This window comes from Schistocerca piceifrons, chromosome 11 (assembly GCF_021461385.2).
Source record: "Schistocerca piceifrons isolate TAMUIC-IGC-003096 chromosome 11, iqSchPice1.1, whole genome shotgun sequence".
NCBI classification, from domain to species: domain Eukaryota; kingdom Metazoa; phylum Arthropoda; class Insecta; order Orthoptera; family Acrididae; genus Schistocerca; species Schistocerca piceifrons.
Genome location: NC_060148.1, coordinates 38,927,820 through 38,947,509, shown reverse-complemented (window position 1 = coordinate 38,947,509; position 19,690 = coordinate 38,927,820). Strand labels below are relative to the sequence as shown.

Here is a 19,690-nt window from a genome sequence, read left to right as displayed (position 1 = left end):
CATTCACCTCCTGCTCTCTCAGCCAGCCTGTCAACTTTGTCTGTGTCAGGCTCAGTCTCCACAGAAAAATAATGTTTAGTGTTTTGAAACAATAACAGATATAACATGACATTTTGTAGTAAAATTTGGGAAGTCCACCACAGAGGCCCACCTATTCTTGAAACAGCTGTACTATGATGAATGTGTTTCACACACTCAGGTTTAAAGTGGTTTAACCAAGTCAAGAGAGGGAGGAGAGGAGATTAAATATGAGTCACGTCCAGGGTGACTCTCGATGTCAACACAGACTGAAGCATTGAAAAGAAGTGGAGATGTAATAAAAAAATAAATGTCAGTTCAGGATGAGTGTGGTTATTGATATTGTAAGGATTGACAGAGAAATGGTTTGATCGATTTTATCTGAACATTTTCATCTGAGGAAAGTTTCTTTATAAAATGTGTCAAAGAAGCTAATGCCTGAACAAGAAGGCTTTTGAATGACACTGTGAAACCCATCAAACAGTATCCTAAATTTCTTGAGAAAGCAATAATGTCATGAATTGTGATTTTTAACTTACAGTTACTATAGTGCCAATCAATGCACTAGACAATGCCCGGTTCACTAAACCTGAAGAAGGCTCGAATGTGAAAATCGTAACTCAAAGAACTGACGGTTTTGTTTTTCTACATTCGTGGGGTTGTGCACGTCGAGTGTCTGAAGCTTGAACTGAAAACTATGAGTATTATACCCTGTGAGTGAGTAGGAAGGAAACAACCTGAGTTTGGAAAAACAAGTTGTGGATTCTGCCATACTGCTTGAGTTGTCAAATCGTTTTTGCATTAAGTGTGGGATCCCTGTTCTGCAACATTAACTCTGATTGCCAGATCTTGCTCAGAGTGACTTTCTTCTGTCCCCAGAAATGAAATCTGCACTGAAAAGGGTGAGATTTGAGACAGAGGAAGCTGTGAAAGAAAAAGTGATGGAGACTATTCACGTGCTTTCAGAAGATAACTTCAAACACTGCTTTGAGCAGTGGAAAATGTACATAAAGTGATGTATGGATCACAGAGGGATATATTTCGAAGTTGTAAAGAAGTAAAACTAAAGAATGTTATATCCCTAACCTGGTTATTTTATAGCCTCGAAATAGTCATCTTCATAAAGAGATGACTCTGTCAAGAGAGAGTCTGAACACCAAGAAACATGTATAGAACACTGCCACTGCGGAAAACTTAGTTTTTTTCCTTTTCTTCATGGGCAAAGGAGGACAACATTCTACCAGAAACTTGTCTTTGCACGGTAGTTCAGGCTGTCGATAGTCCTAAGGTCCAGTTGCATTGTTACTAGCAACAGTGCATCTTTCTTTATGTATTTATTGTCAGACTCTCTCTACTCAATCATGGCAATCATAACAGATATCACACATAGATATTCAATGAAAGAATTGGCATGAGGCTTGCTACTGAGTATTGTTCATCACTTTATGAGGCACTTGCTGGGTTTCATTGCATAACAGTGTACTGTGTGAAATACATTACAGAAAACACACACATTGTGTGTGGGCGGGGGGGGGGGGGGGGGGGGCCGCGATAACAGCTTGCAAAAGCAAGAGTTCTTACAAAAGATACAAGGCATTATAGGGGCATACTCTTCAAATAGTGCGAGCCCTAAACAAATTCAGTGAACATATTGCTCCCTTATGAATGTGCCTGGATTGATACATTCATTAGGTGAGGTGTCCAGGAGTGGGACTGACTTTTTGATCGTGGTGTAGGGTAGGGTCCCAGCTGTTGTACCTGCGGCCATTCACCCGAGTGGTCCCTCGTATGCGAATAATTGACAATATAGGAACCATGGACCTTGCCATTGGTGGGGAGGCTTGCGTGCCTCAGCGATACAGATAGCTGTACCATAGGTGCAACCACAATGGAGGGGTATCTGTTGAGAGGCCAGACAAACGTGTGGTTCCTGAAGAGGGGCAGCAGCCTTTTCAGTAGTAGCAGGGGCAACAGTCTGTATGATTGACTGATCTGGCCTTGTAACACTAACCAAAACGGCCTTGCTGTGCTGGTACTGCAAACAGCTGAAAGCAAGGGGAAACTACAGCCGTAATTTTTCCCGAGGGCATGCAGCTTTACTGTATGGTTAAATGATGACGGTGTCCTCTTGGGTAAAATATTCTGGAGGTAAAATAGTCCCCCATTCAGATCTCCGGGCGGGGACTACTCAAGAGGATGTCGTTATCAGGAGAAAGAAAACTGGCGTTCTACGGATCGGAGCGTGGAATGTCAGATCCCTTAATTGGGCAGGTAGGTTAGAAAATTTAAAAAGGGAAATGGATAGGTTGAAGTTAGATATAGTGGGAATTAGTGGTGAAGTTCGGTGGCAGGAGGAACAAGACTTCTGGTCAGGTGACTACAGGGTTATAAACACAAAATCAAATAGGGGTAATGCAGGAGTAGGTTTAATAATGAATAGGAAAATAGGAATGCGGGTGAGCTACTACAAACAGCATAGTGAACGCATTATATTGGCCAAGATAGATACGAAGCCCACACCTACTACAGTAGTACAAGTTTATATGCCAACTGGCTCTGCAGATGACGAAGAAATTGAAGAAATGTATGAGGAAATAAAAGAAATTATTCAGATTGTGAAGGGAGACGAAAATTTAATAATCATGGGTGACTGGAATTCGAGTGTAGGAAAAGGGAGAGAAGGAAACATAGTAGGTGAATATGGATTGGGGCTAAGAAATGAAAGAGGAAGCCGCCTGGTAGAATTTTGCACAGAGCACAACATAATCATAACTAACACTTGGTTTAAGAATCATGAAAGAAGGTTGTATACATGGAAGAACCCTGGAGATACTAAAAGGTATCAGATAGATTATATAATGGTAAGACAGAGATTTAGGAACCAGGTTTTAAATTGTAAGACATTTCCAGGGGCAGATGTGGACTCTGACCACAATCTATTGGTTATGACCTGTAGATTAAAACTGAAGAAACTGCAAAAAGGTGGGAATTTAAGGAGATGGGACCTGGATAAACTGAAAGAACCAGAGGTTGTACAGAGTTTCAGGGAGAGCATAAGGGGACAATTGACAGGAATGGGGGAAAGAAATACAGTAGAAGAAGAATGGGTAGCTTTGAGGGATGAAGTAGCGAAGGCAGCAGAGGATCAAGTAGGTAAAAAGACGAGGGCTAGTAGAAATCCTTGGGTAACAGAAGAAATATTGAATTTAATTGATGAAAGGAGAAAATATAAAAATGCAGTAAATGAAGCAGGCAGAAAGGAATACAAACGTCTCAAAAATGAGATCGACAGGAAGTGCAAAATGGCTACGCAGGGATGGCTAGAGGACAAATGTAAGGATGTAGAGGCCTATCTCAGTAGGGGTAAGATAGATACTGCCTACAGGAAAATTAAAGAGACATTTGGAGATAAGAGAACGACTTGTATGAATATCAAGAGCTCAGATGGAAACCCAGTTCTAAGCAATGAAGGGAAATCAGAAAGGTGGAAGGAGTATATAGAGGGTCTATACAAGGGCGATGTACTTGAGGACAATGTTATGGAAATGGAAGAGGATGTAGATGAAGATGAAATGGGAGATATGATACTGCGTGAAGAGTTTGACAGAGCACTGAAAGACCTGAGTCGAAACAAGGCCCCCGGAGTAGACAACATTCCATTGGAACTACTGACGGTCTTGGGAGAGCCAGTCCTGACAAAACTCTACCATCTGGTGAGCAAGATGTATGAAACAGGCGAAATATCCTCAGACTTCAAGAAGAATATAATAATTCCAATCCCAAAGAAAGCAGGTGTTGACAGATGGGAAAATTACCGAACTATCAGTTTAATAAGTCACAGCTGCAAAATACTAACACGAATTCTTTACAGACGAATGGAAAAACTGGTAGAAGCCAACCTCGGGGAAGATCAGTTTGGATTCCGTAGGAACACTGGAACACGTGAGGCAATACTGACCTTACGACTTATCTTAGAAGAAAGATTAAGGAAAGGCAAACCTACGTTTCTAGCATTTGTAGACTTAGAGAAAGCTTTTGACAATGTTGACTGGAATACTCTCTTTCAAATTCTAAAGGTGGCAGGGGTAAAATACAGGGAGCGAAAGGCTATTTACAATTTGTACAGAAACCAGATGGCAATTATAAGAGTTGAGGGACATGAAAGGGAAGCAGCGGTTGGGAAGGGAGTGAGACAAGGTTGTAGCCTCTCCCCGATGTTGTTCAATCTGTATATTGAGCAAGCAGTAAAGGAAACAAAAGAAAAATTCGGAGTAGGTATTAAAATTCATGGAGAAGAAATAAAAACTTTGAGGTTCGCCGATGACATTGTAATTCTGTCAGAGACAGCAAAGGACTTGGAAGAGCAGTTGAATGGAATGGACAGTGTCTTGAAAGGAGGATATAAGATGAACATCAACAAAAGCAAAACGAGGATAATGGAATGTAGTCTAATTAAGTCGGGTGATGCTGAGGGAATTAAATTAGGAAATGAGGCACTTAAAGTAGTAAAGGAGTTTTGCTATTTGGGGAGCAAAATAACTGATGATGGTCGAAGTAGAGAGGATATAAAATGTAGGCTGGCAATGGCAAGGAAAGCGTTTCTGAAGAAGAGAAATTTGTTTACATCTGGTATTGATTTAAGTGTCAGGAAGTCATTTCTGAAAGTATTTGTATGGAGTGTAGCCATGTATGGAAGTGAAACATGGACGATAAATAGTTTGGACAAGAAGAGAATAGAAGCTTTCGAAATGTGGTGCTACAGAAGAATGCTGAAGATTAGATGGGTAGATCACATAACTAATGAGGAAGTATTGAATAGGATTGGGGAGAAGAGAAGTTTGTGGCACAACTTGACCAGAAGAAGGGATCGGTTGGTAGGACATGTTCTGAGGCATCAAGGGATCACCAATTTAGTATTGGAGGGCAGTGTGGAGGGTAAAAATCGTAGAGGGAGACCAAGAGATGAATACACTAAGCAGATTCAGAAGGATGTAGGTTGCAGTAGGTACTGGGAGATGAAAAAGCTTGCACAGGATAGAGTAGCATGGAGAGCTGCATCAAACCAGTCTCGAGACTGAAGACCACAACAACAACAACGGTGTACATACTTCAGAATAGTGTGATACTCAGAGCCATAGCATAGCATAGTGGTTAAAATACTTTCCTGATGCGTAGAAGTTGTGGGTTCGAATCTCGTTCAGTGATTTAAAATTGTTGATTTTGAAATCCTATGAAAATGACTTTGGTCTTAACTTTTCTTAAATTAATTGGTTAAAATGTAATTTCTAACCATTTGCACCTAACTTTAATCATCATTTGAACTTTAGTCATCATTTGAACTTTAGTTGATCTAATTTTTTTTCTTCATATAATTTTTTTGTCATTTGGCATCTTCATGCATGTGTTTTTAATTATCTTTATTTATCTATCATAATACTTAAATGTTTGAAAATGCTGCTCTGTCATTAAAAAACAAAAGACAAAACAATCTATTTCTATTGGCTGAGCAGTGGTGTCAAAAATGTATATGTTAAAATATGTTCATTTCTTATGGCAATCTTTGTACAAACACACATTTTCCTGTTGCACTGTGAATAAAATGGTGCAGATAAGGATTTGAATGAAAGAAAGGCTTATGGATAAATTGAAATTTATGGAAATTGAGGAATAAAAATAAGGAACATGGATGAAAATGTAAAATAATAAAGTGGAAGAAATGAAATTGAAATTAATATACAAAAATAATTATAATCACACGTACAAAGATCCACAATGAAAAAAGTTAGGATGAAAAATGAGAGCAAATAAGAGTGTTTATGCAATGATTAAAATGATGTTGGGAAGGATTAGAAATCAAAACAATGCATTTAAACCAATTAACTGACTAAAATTTGTCAGTCATTTTGATAAGGATTTAAAAATAAAATCCTCTAACCGTGTGATGAGATTAAACACACAGCTTCCAGTGCATCAGGTACGTATCTTAACCACTACCCTACACCACCACTCTCAAAATTACAATTATTTTGAAGGCGCTAAGAGTTTTTCATCGATTACTCGCAAAAGACAGCCTGCTAACGTGAATGGCTGCAGGGTGTGATACCTGCAACCCTGACCTACACTACTGTATAGGTGGTTTCAAAAAGTCGATCCCTCATGTGAGGACTTCTGCTTGTCAGAGAAATTGGAGCTTAGATGAAGATGTACTGTAATTTCACTAATTTGCAAATGAAATAGCAATGGATGAAAAAATGATCCCATGGACTTTTTGACCACTCTCACATGCTGTGTGGTGGCTTGCAGACAGCACGTGTTGTAGTTGTAGTAGTAGTAGTAGTAGTAGTAGTAGCAGCAGCAGTAGCAGTAGCTCTATTACTGGCGTTGTGTATCATTGGAAACTTAAGTGTTTGTGTTTGTTTTCAGTCATGTGAACAAGTGGGTCATGATCAGGAGCTGCCAGTTATCATCAAAGAAGAAATTGTAAGTACATGGTGGCCACATTTGTTGGGTATCTTCTGCAATGGGAAACTATTAGTTTCTACATTGTAGCACCAGTATAGAGTATATGAGCAATTTATTGATACATAGGAGGTGTACATTGTGCTGTTGTATACCGGAATTTTTCTGTCTGTATACAATGTTAAAGTAACTTACGGGAATGCAGCTTTGTGGTTTGATGCCTTTCTGTTTCTCTTGTAAGTTGATATGTTATTTACAAGCCCATTTTTGTTAATTTCTCTTGATATGTTCATAAGAAGCCTACAGAGGTTTACTGGTATCAAAGAAAGGCCTCAGTTTGAGGATGACGTTTCTCAAAATGTACATTTGGAGCACAGCATTGTACAGAAGTGAATTCTAGGCTGTGGGAAAACTGGAAAAGAAGAGAATTGAGGCATTTGAGATAATATTTATAGAAGGCTGCTGAAAAATTAAGTGGACTGAAAAGAGAAGACGTCAAATAGTTGTCTGCAGAGTTGGTGAGGAAAGGACTGGGTGAGAAACACTCAGTTTAGGAAGGGGCAGGATCATAGGCCACTTGTCAGGCTTCGAAGGCAGAGACGTCAGTAGCATCCGGGGCTCGAGATTCTGTCCAATTGCAATGTAGGCAGTACGTAAGCTGGGTGTACCCTATGGCGAGCAGGCGTGAGCCACGTCTGGCCTCTGTCAGGTGGGCAGGAGGCTGTCAGCTCCGTCTGGCCTCGGGAGAGAGGCTTTGAAGTCCCCTGCAGCTTGCTGTCTGTATGTGGAAGTATTGACCGTGTGCCATTACAGTTCCCGTAAAATGGCCCGGTATCGTTATCCCAGAGGCAAGAGGTTTGACCCAGGTATAGGTAGAAGTGCAACCGTTTGGCAGTTGCTGCAGTACGGTCGAGAATCTCTTGACACGGCCGAGTGTATCCCAGAAGGAGTTTGTGGGTGGAGTTTTCAGATTGATCGGCAGACACAAACTGAGCTTGTACCAGTCAGAAAATATACGTCCTGTGAAGTTAGCGAACTTCAGATAGACGACAGGTAGTCTGAAGGGTTACTGCGAGATTTGTGCGAGGCTTGTGTTAAGGACGTGTACTCGTTTTGCTAACTGTAATCCTGCCTGCAGTTTATTCAAGCTACAGGAAGGCAACAGAACTGTAACGGAGTAATGCAGCAGGTGCGTGGCTGTCTCACACATGTATGAAGCCAACAAATGCTTTACACAATGTATCTAAGAGTCAGTATGTTGCAGACAACATGTACAGAAATCTATCTCAGTTCAGTGGACTCCATTCCTGCATTTTTGGTGTTGAGCTAGCCTAAAGGTCTGTGTCAGCAGTCCGTTTACTGGCTGGACTACGTCTACCTCGTGGTGTCTTGTGTTCCCACAGTTTCTCTGTGTCAGCTCACAATTTCCACAGCTCTGTCGCTCGATGCCAGTCGCTGGGTGTGTGTGTGTGTTCCTGTGGTGGTCGATAAAGGACAGAAAGGTCTTCCAATAGGAGACTTGCAGAAACATTGATCCTATAATCCGTTCATTGTAAGAATAAACCTGATGTAAACAAACACAAACGCAATGATTGATTGGTCAGAAGCGGTAGCACACGTGCACTGGTGTTGTTACGCTCTTGGAAGTAGGTCCTACTTATGTATGAGTTATCTTATTACTAAGTTATGTTAAATGAAACTTCTAAGATATTCAAATGTGTTAACAGCCATCAACGTTTTTTTTGAACCTGCTTTAGCTACATCGTTTTGCTCTGATTGTGGTGCTGTTAATGCCCAGTATGAAAATGGCTGAGGCTGCTTTCTGTTCATTAGTGACACACACATGGTAAAAAAAGTGCCAAGAAACAGGCTGTTCTTAATGTTTTTCATAAATTTACGGAGATATTTGGCTTTTAAGTTTTCCCAGCGTTGTAAACAATGCAGTCTATACACGAACGTACGTTGAACCTGTAGCACAGTCAGTAGCGTAATGGAATGTGAACCAAATGTGGTTATACGTCCTTTGATTTAAATCTCCCCAGTATAATCCCCCCCCACCGCATGCCTCGTTCAATTTGAAATACCTGCATCCCGTAGTTATAAAACTCGTTGTTTTTTATGAATAATGCATCTTCTTGTTTTTAATTATTCCTGTTTCAATTTCAAATACAAGTTCATAATTATCGATGTTATATGATAGACTGTTCGTAAGTTGTTTAAATTAATAAAACATCACAATTTATTTTTAAGGCAAAACTGAAAACCAAATCCTCGTTATTTGGACTGTGTTCATTGTTTTATACCACAGAGGTAGATAAGTATCGTAGAAACATGAAAAACAATCATTTTCACAGCATCGAGCACACCGTACAAATGTTTTTTGCTACTGTACCATTACCATATGAACCCAAGAGAACTGATCTGGAGCCAAGCTGCGGGATTTGGCCCAAGAGGCAACAAGACTGTTAAGCTGCCAAACGTACTGGAACTAATGCATGTAGCTTTTTCACACGTCACTGCAGACCACTTGAACGATATAGAACGGCTCGTCATAAAAGAAGTGAAGGCCTGGTTGTCTTTGTGGATTCTGTTTTCGATAGGCTTGTTATAAACGACACTTCCAGAACTGAAATGTATTCCTCGGATTCGGATAAGGAAGGAGCTAAGAGATTACCAGATGACTGACTGTAAGTAATAGCTTTGGTGGCTTCAATATTTAACTATATGGTGAAAAACTTTAGTACTCGCATACATTACACACAGCTTATGCAGAAAAATTACCCTGTGGTTAAGTCAAGAATTTTCATCATTCTTATTTTGAATTACAGTAGTACATTAGCTAAAGACGATTACGTGTTGTGTTTTCATCTAGTCGCCTAAGGAGCATATTGTGGAGATTTGCAATGTATTATTTCATTCTGCTTAAAAATTAAATGACATTCGAAGCTGTATTGCTCCTCTGTTTTTACGTGTGAACTGCAGCTGGCGACGCCACACCAGGCTAGCTGTACCAGCTGACCGGGCAGTGCTGTCCAAGTTAAATGCGCCGGTAAAGTTCTTGTCCCGTATCATTGCTAAGTTGATGTGCGCTTAACGCACAGCACAAAATGTACCCTTATCATCACGCTTGACAGTTCTCGGGACAGTTTGGCTGCAGTCCCACTTGAAACGGAAATCCAATGAGGTTCCAGCAAATGCAGAATAATACATAGTGCAATGTGTACAGCAGGTTTATTCTTACGATGAATGAATTATCGCACACAGCTCTGGGCTGAGAAATGATTATGGGCTGTTGATAGTGAATAGTCAGCTGGAAACTGTATAGCCATTAAACAATCGTGGTCACTGACATAACAAACTTGGCTGATAATCTTTGCAGTAGTGTAGCAGATGTGAAGAAATGTACAGGGTGGCAGCTAGTCAAGGAAATTTTAAGGAATGGGCTTAAAAATTCAGAGGCCTTGGTCAAGTGTTTGCAGGTTTTCTCCCAGAGTCACTTCAGCATGTGCCTACATGACTAAAGCTGCCTGGCTTTCAGAACTGAGGCAGTTCTGTCTAGTAAAAGCTCCTGGCAGGACACCTTCAGTCTTATGCTGAACTCGCTATCAAATTCCCGCAATCGGTTTAGCCGGCAGCGAGTGTGGATTCTGGAAGGTTCTGGAGAACATAATTCTGTCGCTTGTCTTTCTAGTGATTCAGACCTAGAATAGAACAGGCATCTTTCTTGGGAAGCAGAGCCTCTGGCACTCTGCCCCATGACCAGCCAACAACAGAACTTAACACGAAGTGCCATCTCTCGTGTCACAGACTTCCTTTAGTTTCTTCAACGTCTTAGACTGGCCTGTGTGTGTCCCATGTATCCTGTATATTGAAATACATTTTCTTTATTTGACCAGATTTCCTGGGCACCCAAGTCCCGACACTTGACTATCTGTACACAAAACAGGTGGTACTGATAGGTATTAGAATAAGAAATCTGACTAAATGCAGTAAATGAGTTCTGTTACTTGGGCAGCAAGATCACTGGCCATGTCTGAAGTAGGGGAGATAAAAATGCAGGCTGGCAGTAGGAAGAAAAGTACTTTGGAAAATTAGGAATTAGTGAAAATTTAATAAAAATTTAAACATTATGAAGCCTTTCAGAAACTGTTGTGCAGAGTGTAGTCTTTAATGAAAATGAAATGTGTGCAGTAAGCAATTAAGGTATGAAAAGACGAGAAACTTTTGAAATCTCTCTGGTAATCCATTGTGACAGTGGGACGGCAATTGTACACAAAATATTTGAATAATGTTAACTAAACCAGCAGTTGTACTGTTAGCCAATATTTAATAAACAGTGTTAGGCTACAATACAGTTTTTGGTTGTAATTATCATTGTTCAAGTAATTTTGAAATGTGTTACGACAGAAGACAGCTGAAGATTTAGAGATCCGATCAAATAACTGATGAGGTACTGCATCAAATTTGGAGAAATCAATGTATGTGGGAAAATCTAACCGAAGGAAGAGGCCGGTTGTGTTTTGTTTTTGTGGATGGTGTTGTGGAATATGTTAATAACTAGCAAACCCAGCAATACTTTGCTATTACTAAACAGGTATGCGAATTGTATACTGATTCTGATCATCCCCCCCCCCCCCCCAATCCACCCCACCCCCGGTCTCTCTCTCTCTCTCTCTCTCTCTCTCTCTCTCTCTCTCTCTCTCTCTCTCTCTCTCTCTCTCTGTGTGTGTGTGTGTGTGTGTGTGTGTGTGTGTGTGGGCCTTGTTTATCATTACTGTAAATGAAATCTTGATAGGGAAATGAAGTCACTTTAAATAAATCAATAAATTGGTTTACTGTAAATGGATAGATAGAGTGTCTGTATTCACCAAGTGGTAGTGCCAAGAGAACTCACCTGTATTAAAAAAAAAAAAAAAAGTACTATGTATGCAATTTTTGGAGGTGCTGGTATGTGTGTGTCACTTGTGTGTTTTCCTGCTGCTGCTTGTTGAATAGCTTTTTTTATCTATACAACTACATTATATTGCCAAAAATTGATTATTTTCGTGGCTAAATTGGTTGGATCATTAATGTAATGGGACAGGAGAGACATTTCCAGCTGGTGGACCTGCAAGGCTTGTAGCTTCAATGACAGTGTGGCTCACAGTTTTAAGCTGTGAATGGGTAGAGTTGCAAAGTTTTGGATGATTCATATGGCGCACTGTATAGTAGTATTCTAATCAAAGTCGATAAACTGTAAATACAACATTTCTCTTTCCTCTTAAAACTGACGGCAGTGAAGAAAAGAGCACACTAAGGTGTATACAATCTTTGTTTAAAATTATGAATAAGGAGAAGTTTGTCTAATGGTTTAAATGCCCCAATATCAGAGTTTGGGTTTGGCAAAGTAGAGAGAGTGTTACCTGTAATAGGGTATGGAGTTGTTTGTCATGGTTCCAGTGTGCTCCACTTATTGTACTTCAGAAAATACTAAATGCCAAAGGGTATGAACAGATTTCGCAGCAACCGAGCGAGGTGGCACAGTGGTTAGACACTGGACTCGCATTCGGGAGGACGACGGTTCAATCCCGCGTCCGGCCATCCTGATTTAGGTTTTCCGTGATTTCCCTAAATCGCTCCAGGCAAATGCCGGGATGGTTCCTTTCAAAGGGCATGGCCGACTTCCTTCCCCGTCCTTCCCTAATCCGATGAGACCGATGACGTCGCTGTCTGGTCTCCTTCCCCAAAACCCACCACCCACCAGATTTTGCAGCATTGTGTATTGATTACATTAGAGCAGCAGTTCAGAGACTATTGTTGATTTATCAGAATGACAGTGCACCCTGTCGTACAGCATCATCTGTGTGGCAGTAGTTTTTTGACAGATAACATTCCTGAAATGGTCTGACCAGTCCTGAGGTCCAACCAGAACCCAATGAGACATCCTCGGGACAAGTTAGAATGTCGACTTTGCTTGGGACCCCTGTTTTGGCTCTTGGGGGATAGTGGGCTGTCGTACCTTCACAGACATTCAGACATCTCACTGAGAGTGTATCCCACAGAGTTCCAGCCGCCGTAAAGCTGAAGGTTGTGCACGACACATATTGAAGTCCACCAATAGGTGTCCAGGCACTCTAGATGAGATAGTGTATGTGTGCTTTATTTCCACTTCAGAGGACTGTTATTAATGCCTTGATTAATATTGTGTTTGGATTGTGGTTGAATATCTGTTCCTTTCGGCCAGGTGCCTTTGTGATTCCAACATTTTTTATATATGACTCTTAGGTGTTCTGCAATTAATGTGTGTTACATGTTTTCCAATATATGTGTGTTGTTTGTTGCAGGACTGTGACGATTACATCGATCCGTTCGGCATTTCGGGAGAGGTAAGGTGTATAATAGCTAATGTGCTTTGTGTTGATACTTACGATAATGATAGGAGTGGAGACAACGTGTTGAGCAGTGTACAATAACATAAGCGAGACATTTTGAAGTACTGGGCTGTGCCCTTCCTAAGAATAGTAAAAATGTGTTAAACCAATTAGCTGTCACATTACGTCATAGAGATTATTAATCTGGTCAGCTCACAAACTCCCCTCAAAGTTGTAACTTGGTTCCCAGGAAGGCCTACAAATGGAATTGGAATTGGTGAAATACTCATTATGGAGTGTAGAAGTGAGGCTGTACGTGGAACAATTCACTGAGAAATACTGAAATTCTAGAAGTTGTTCATACCCTGTAAATTGTCGATTTCAAATTAGTTGTCAGAATAAGACACTAGGAAGCGACTTGGTATTACGTGTTGAATACTTGCTATCAGAATTTAAGTATCTGACAAGTTAATTAGTATATGGGGGGCTTAATCTGTAGATCACATTATATGACCATGTGGCACGAATAAATACGGTAGCTGTCAAATTTCCATGGCAAAATTCTATACTCTTTGGAGGAGGAGATTTGGCATAAGAAGAGTTTCATAGGTAATTTTCACTATTGTTTGAGTTCATTCTAAAGCAGCAGTCATACACACTCAATTTAGAAGTAACAACTCTGTCTTTCACTATTAAGTCCATTTCAAGTGATGTGGTATTGGAAGTCCTTCCAGTTAAAGTTAGTTAGTTCGCTGTTGTAAATAAATTGCCCACAGTTGCAGAATTTGGTGAATGTTTAAGAAAGAATAAGAACAGTGTGCTAAACCCGGTCTCGAACCTGCCTTTGTCTTTCGTGAGAAAGTGCTCTACCGACTGAACTATCCAGGCACGACTCACAGTCTGCCTTCACAGCTCCACTTCCACCTCTACGTCATCTCCTATCTTTGAAACTTAACAGAAATCCTCCTGCATACCTCACAGGATGTGCAAGAGAACCTAAAGATTGGTATGAAAACTGCTGTGTTTTACTAGCAATGGATCTTGTGGAAGTGATTATAATGTGAATGACCTGAATTTTACCTCCATAGTAGTGCTGCTTCTCATTGGTGCAGATCTTGCTGCAGTTATGTAGTTTATTGACAAGTTTTTAAATGATGAACATATCGAGCCAAAAATAGAAAACAAGTTGTGATGTATGAGAGTTTGTTCCCCCCTTCCCATATAGTTAGATATCATACACTACTAGCCTCATATAGAGCAAGAACACTTGCAAGTCTTTCCTTAATTTTTATGAATTTTTGAAATTTGAAAGTTTTTATTTTTTGTTTGGGGTTAGTTATCTCAGGTGGGACTGAACACAAAAATGATTTTTGCAAAGTTTGTGCACCTATATGATAGAAATGTACTGTAAAAAATTCAACATTGATATCTGACTGTGAACAAAGATATGAATTTTTGAAAATAAGGAGATAATTCACATTACTCTACAGCTGATCCTATTGCTGTTGCCTATTCATGTGTGACATTGGTGAGATATAATCAATTGAAGTAAGGTACTGAATTATATACAAAAAGTGGAAACATCACTGAAATTAATTTATATTATTTTGACGTACTTAAAATAAATATTTTCAGTTAACATCCTCAGAGATGTGACTGTTCCTGAACCTGGTGGGGAATATTAAGAACACTTATTTCTTCAGACAGCATGGAAAACATTTTTCATTGGTATCCGGACTTTGTCATTAGTAGATTTCTTGAATGATGTTCTTGGGCCAGCAGGGTGGTAAAAATGCACAAAAACATCATTGTTTTCCAAACTTATTCTTTCAACCACTGCAAGCTACCACTGTCCATCATACACACATGCCACTATGTCATTCAACGTTAAAGCCAGAAGAGATGTAATTTTACTGACACAATGATCCTCATTAATTTTGGTTTCTGATGTTACATAGCATCGAACTAAGTTTTCTGCAGTGCCAAGGAATTTGTGGAAATGCTCTGTTCCATTTATTGCTATACAATTTTGAAATCTGGTTTGAAGTGTTGTTTTCATATGCAGAACCATTTCTTCTTTCTTGATCAGAAAATAGGTAATGCCTATAATATTATCCTTACAAAAGACGCACGTGTCCTGTACTGTGAGAATTTGGTCTGTGATTGGTCTTTGTAGGCCGGCTTTACTTATTTCACGCTTTGTTATACCTCCTACTCCATCACATGCATTTTTACCATGGCAAGATGCAAAAAAGTATCATTCAGCCTCCAACCCAAAGTCTATTTTGTGGTTGCACTTATTTGAAAAATTCTCTTTGTTCTTATACAGACTACCACTTCCATTTGAAAAGTATATCAGCTTCTCAACCTTGGGAAAATGTTCCTTTATGTAATTTATTACATACTTTTGAAACACATCTACAGCCTAAGTGTTGTGCTCCAAGTAGTCACTTAGAATACAAATTGAAGAATTGCAAACTTCATCTTTCTCATTTTTAAAGTAGGGAATAAATGGATGCACTGTTGCCTGGTCATTGACCCAGTGGTACCCTTGTATTGCATCTTGGATCACCAATGTAAAATTTTTTGCAAAATCAGCTAGCACTATGCATTCAGTTTCATGAAGTTGTGCTTTTTTGTCCTTCAAAAACTTACTTTGGATTTTAGAAACATATTGGTGACTTCTGAGTTTTTGTAAATTATCAATTAGAGATTCCAAGTACTCTTCCTGGGATTTAACCATTGTTATCATTTCTGCCCTGTCAGTTGTGATCCACTGTTGGAAGTTAATACTGTTTGGCATTTCCTCATCATATTCGTGAAACAATCCAATAACTATTTCCTTACCAGGGCATTTATTACACAAACCCATCATGTAGTCATAACTGTTAGTGTTACAGACAATTAAATCTAGTAATTCTTTGTGCTTAAGATCACTTGAGTTTTGCACCCGCAATCATCAGTTTGTCGATTTGATGATATAAACAAACACATACGGAGTGTGTCCCTGAGGATCCAGCCAAAATATTGTGAATTATACCACTACAAACTTATTTTACATAACGACACACAAATGTGGGCAAGAACTGTGTGAAATCCTTATGTGCTATTTGAACATCAGTGATAATATATTATAATTTATTAGTATTTAGTTCCATAAGTAATACTATTCTAGGTACATACAATAAGACTTTGTTTTGTATAAGAGCCACTGTCTTTAACCATGTCTTTATTTGACAAAATTGCAAACCACAGCGGAGGTCACAAAATTTTGACCTTCCAATTTTGCATTTAGGGTGAGAATTTGTGAAAGGTACATAAAGTTCATTTAAATTTGACAGCACTAGTCGTTTCTGCTTTGTTACTTTAACTCCATTTATAACAACTATTTTGCTGACTTCGCAACCAGGGCACATTCTACTGTTTTCATCATCTTCAAAAAAACTACTGGATCTTTTTAATTGTTTCTTCACTTATACCTACTCCTTTCTTCTTTCCTAAAACTGGAAGAATCCCTTGCTCTTTCACTAATTTTCGAGTTAGTGTAACCAAATGATGAGAAACGTTGAATTCATGAACAATTTTTTTCTCTTGACCATGAGTCAGGGAGCAAACTTAAAATTTTAACTTTTTCCTCTTTAGATGTCCCTGAAGATTTAATTTTTAATTTCTCTATTAACCTCAAATATTCAGTGTCAGATGATGCTGGTGGTAGGTTTTCTTCTTCTTTAGAAATAATGTTGGTATCTGCAATATTAAAGCATGATTCCAAGTCTTTTCTAATTTTGTCCGAAATTTGTTGTACCTTATTTTCAATAGCTGCTTTTCTTTTTCTGCTACTTAAGTCAATTATTTTCGAAGCACGAGATACATCTAACTTAGGACAAGCAAAATCCAATATTCTAACAGCTTCCTCATTAGGAATATAAATGTCATTAACTAGGTTACATGATTCTGGTTCTGGATTCACAACAAATATTTTTGAGTAACAATTTGGGCACAAGGCATTTCCAGGAATCTCGTTACATTTCATTTGGGACGCTGTTTCACTCTCACATAACAAGGACAAATGTTCAAGTTTCATTTCCCTCAAACCTTTAGTAATAGGCTTTTTATGAACTTTAAGTGGACCACAGAACTTTCTTACAAAAATGTGGTTGTACTTCAGAATATATTTCTTCTCATGATAATCACACACTGATGTTACAGAAGAACTTACTCGAAATTTAAACAAAGTTTGTCTAACTTCATCACAGTCATTGACATCTTTCAAGTTTTTTGAAACTGAACCATAAACTGTTTTGTGATACACTTCACTTGCTATCTGTCCAACAGAGCACTGTTCATCCATGTTATTGCATTCCAGTTAATCTCTCAAAGTTAATTACAAATTGAAGTATGTACATCCAATCCAACAGAGGTTTCAGAACAGACTGGCTACAACAATGCCACACCCAGCGATAATGTATTTCTTTATTGAGAATAAACCTAAACGTAAATGGGCATTTTTATTACCATAGAACAAAAGCGAAAGCTCCTATTGTTCAATATTTCATTATTGAAAATAAATAAACTAAATGAATGTTGGGTTATAGTGTTAATTAAATAGATGTCACAATTAAATTTTATCACAATGAAATAATAAACCATTCATATAGGCAACAGCATGAGATCAGTTGTAGAGTAATGTGAATTATTTCCTCATTTTCAAAAATTTGTATCTTTGTTTACAGTGAGATAGCGATGTTTAAAGTTTTACAGTACATTGCTACCATATAGGTGTACAAACTGTGCAAAAATCATATTTTTATACTCAGTCCCACTTGAGATAACGTAACCCCAAACTTTACAAAAAAATGAAAATTTTCAGATTTCAAAAATTCATAAAAAATTAAGGAAACATTTGTAAGTGTTCTTGCTCTATATGAGGCTAGTAGTGTGTGATATCTAACTAAAGGAAAAATAGACTCTTATAAATAGCTCCTTGTATGTTATTTTTGGGCCTAAAAAGTAGAATTTTGAAATTTGGATACCAAGCTGTGCAGGTCATTTTGACCGGTTATTTTTGAATTTAGGGTATTTTGTGTAATAGATAATGTTGTAGAGAACACTTATCCTTAAAAAAAAAAAAAAAAAAATCGTGTCAATTGCAGTGTAATAACGTAACCCAATACAGAGATATTCAAATTTTTGCTAATGTCTACAGACTGAAAAATCGTCGCTCGCCTACAAATAAAAATGGCCGCCATCCATTAAAGGTGCAAGATAAGTTATTTTAAATAACTCTTTTGAACTTCTCAAATATAGTGCAATCACACATAAAAAAATTAAAATATTTAAAAATGGTCAAGTAACCATCACTGGACCACATCATATGGGTTCACCCTTATGTTTACAGTAACACAATTTTAAAATGCTGACCACCTTATACTGCTCTTCATTTCTATCTGTGTCTACATGTACATGACTGCTCTGCAATTCACACTATAGGGCCTGGCAGAGGACTCATCAAACAACTTTCACTCTCTTTCGTTGCCTTTCCACTCTCGAGCGGTGCACAGGTAGAACGAACACTGAAATCTTTCCATGCGAGCTGTGATTTCTCTTACTTTATTACAATGATCACCGACCCCTGTGGCCGAGTGATTCTAGGCACTTCAGTCTGGAACTGCGCTGCTGCTACGGTCGAATCCTGCATCGGGCATGGATGTGTGTGATGTCCTTTGGTTAATTAAGTTTAAGTAGTTCTAAGTCTAGGGGACTGATGACCTCAGATGTTAAGTCCCATAGTGCTTAGAGCCATTTGAACCATTTTACTACAATGATCATACCTCCCAGTGTATGTGGTTATCAGCAAAATATTTTCGCATTCGGTGGACAAAGTTGGAGATTGAAAGTTCGTGAAAAGATCTCTCCACAGCAAAAACACCTTTGTTCTAATGATTGCCACCACAGCAAAAACCCCTTTGTTCTAGTCATTGCCACCCCATTTCATGTATTGTGTTCACGACAAAGTTTTCCTTATTTTGTGATAACCCAGAATCAGCTGCTCTTGTTTGAACTTGTCCTTTGTCAGTCATACCTGGTAAGGACCCTATACTGCACGGCAATACTATTGCACAGGATGGACAAATATAGTGTAGGCAGTCTCTCTAGTGGATTTGTCGAATCTTCTAAGTGTTCTGCCAAATAAAATGCAGTCTTTGGTTCGCTTTCCCCAGAAGATTATCTGTGTGATTGAACGAATTTGTTTGTAACTGTAATCCCTGGTATTTAGTTAGATTGAAGCTTTTAGATTTGTGATTTATTGTGTAACTGAAATTTAGTGAATTCTTTTTTATTGCCCATGTGGATGACATCACACTTTCCATTATTTAGGGTCAGTTGCCACTTTTTGCGTAATGGAGATACCTTGTCTAAATCATTTTGCAACTGGTTTGGATCTCCTGGTGACCTTACGAGACAGTAAATGACAGCATAATCTCCAAACAAAGTAAGAGGGCTGGTCGGATTGGCTCCTAAATCGTTTATGCAGATCAGGAAGAGTAAAGGGCCATAGAACACTTCCTCTGGGAATGCCAGACATCAGTTCTGTTCTACCTGATGGCTTTTCATCAGTTACTATGAACTATGACCTTTCTGATGGGAAATCACAAATCTGATTACAGAATTGAAAAGATATCTGTAGACATGCGATTTAGTTGGAAGCCACTTGCAAGGAATTCTTTGAAAAGCCTTTTGGTAACTTTGGTAATTGGTAGCTTACCATAGTAATGTTTAAGCCAGGGGCCTGAGATTAATTACACCCACCATTAGGAAAGGAAGCTGATAACCGGATCAGTTGGTATGGCAGTTGTAAGGTA

General features: G+C 38.8%; 1 protein-coding gene across 1 annotated transcript in view; it reads left to right on the top strand.

Moving 5' to 3' along the window:
- LOC124720023 overlaps positions 1-19,690 on the top strand; it is a 102,872-nt gene that overhangs the window by 48,880 nt on the left and 34,302 nt on the right. The window contains exons 5-6 of the mRNA XM_047245273.1: positions 6,442-6,498; positions 12,801-12,842. Coding sequence (XP_047101229.1) covers positions 6,442-6,498; positions 12,801-12,842 — 99 coding nt within the window. The remainder of the gene's footprint in view (positions 1-6,441; positions 6,499-12,800; positions 12,843-19,690) is intronic.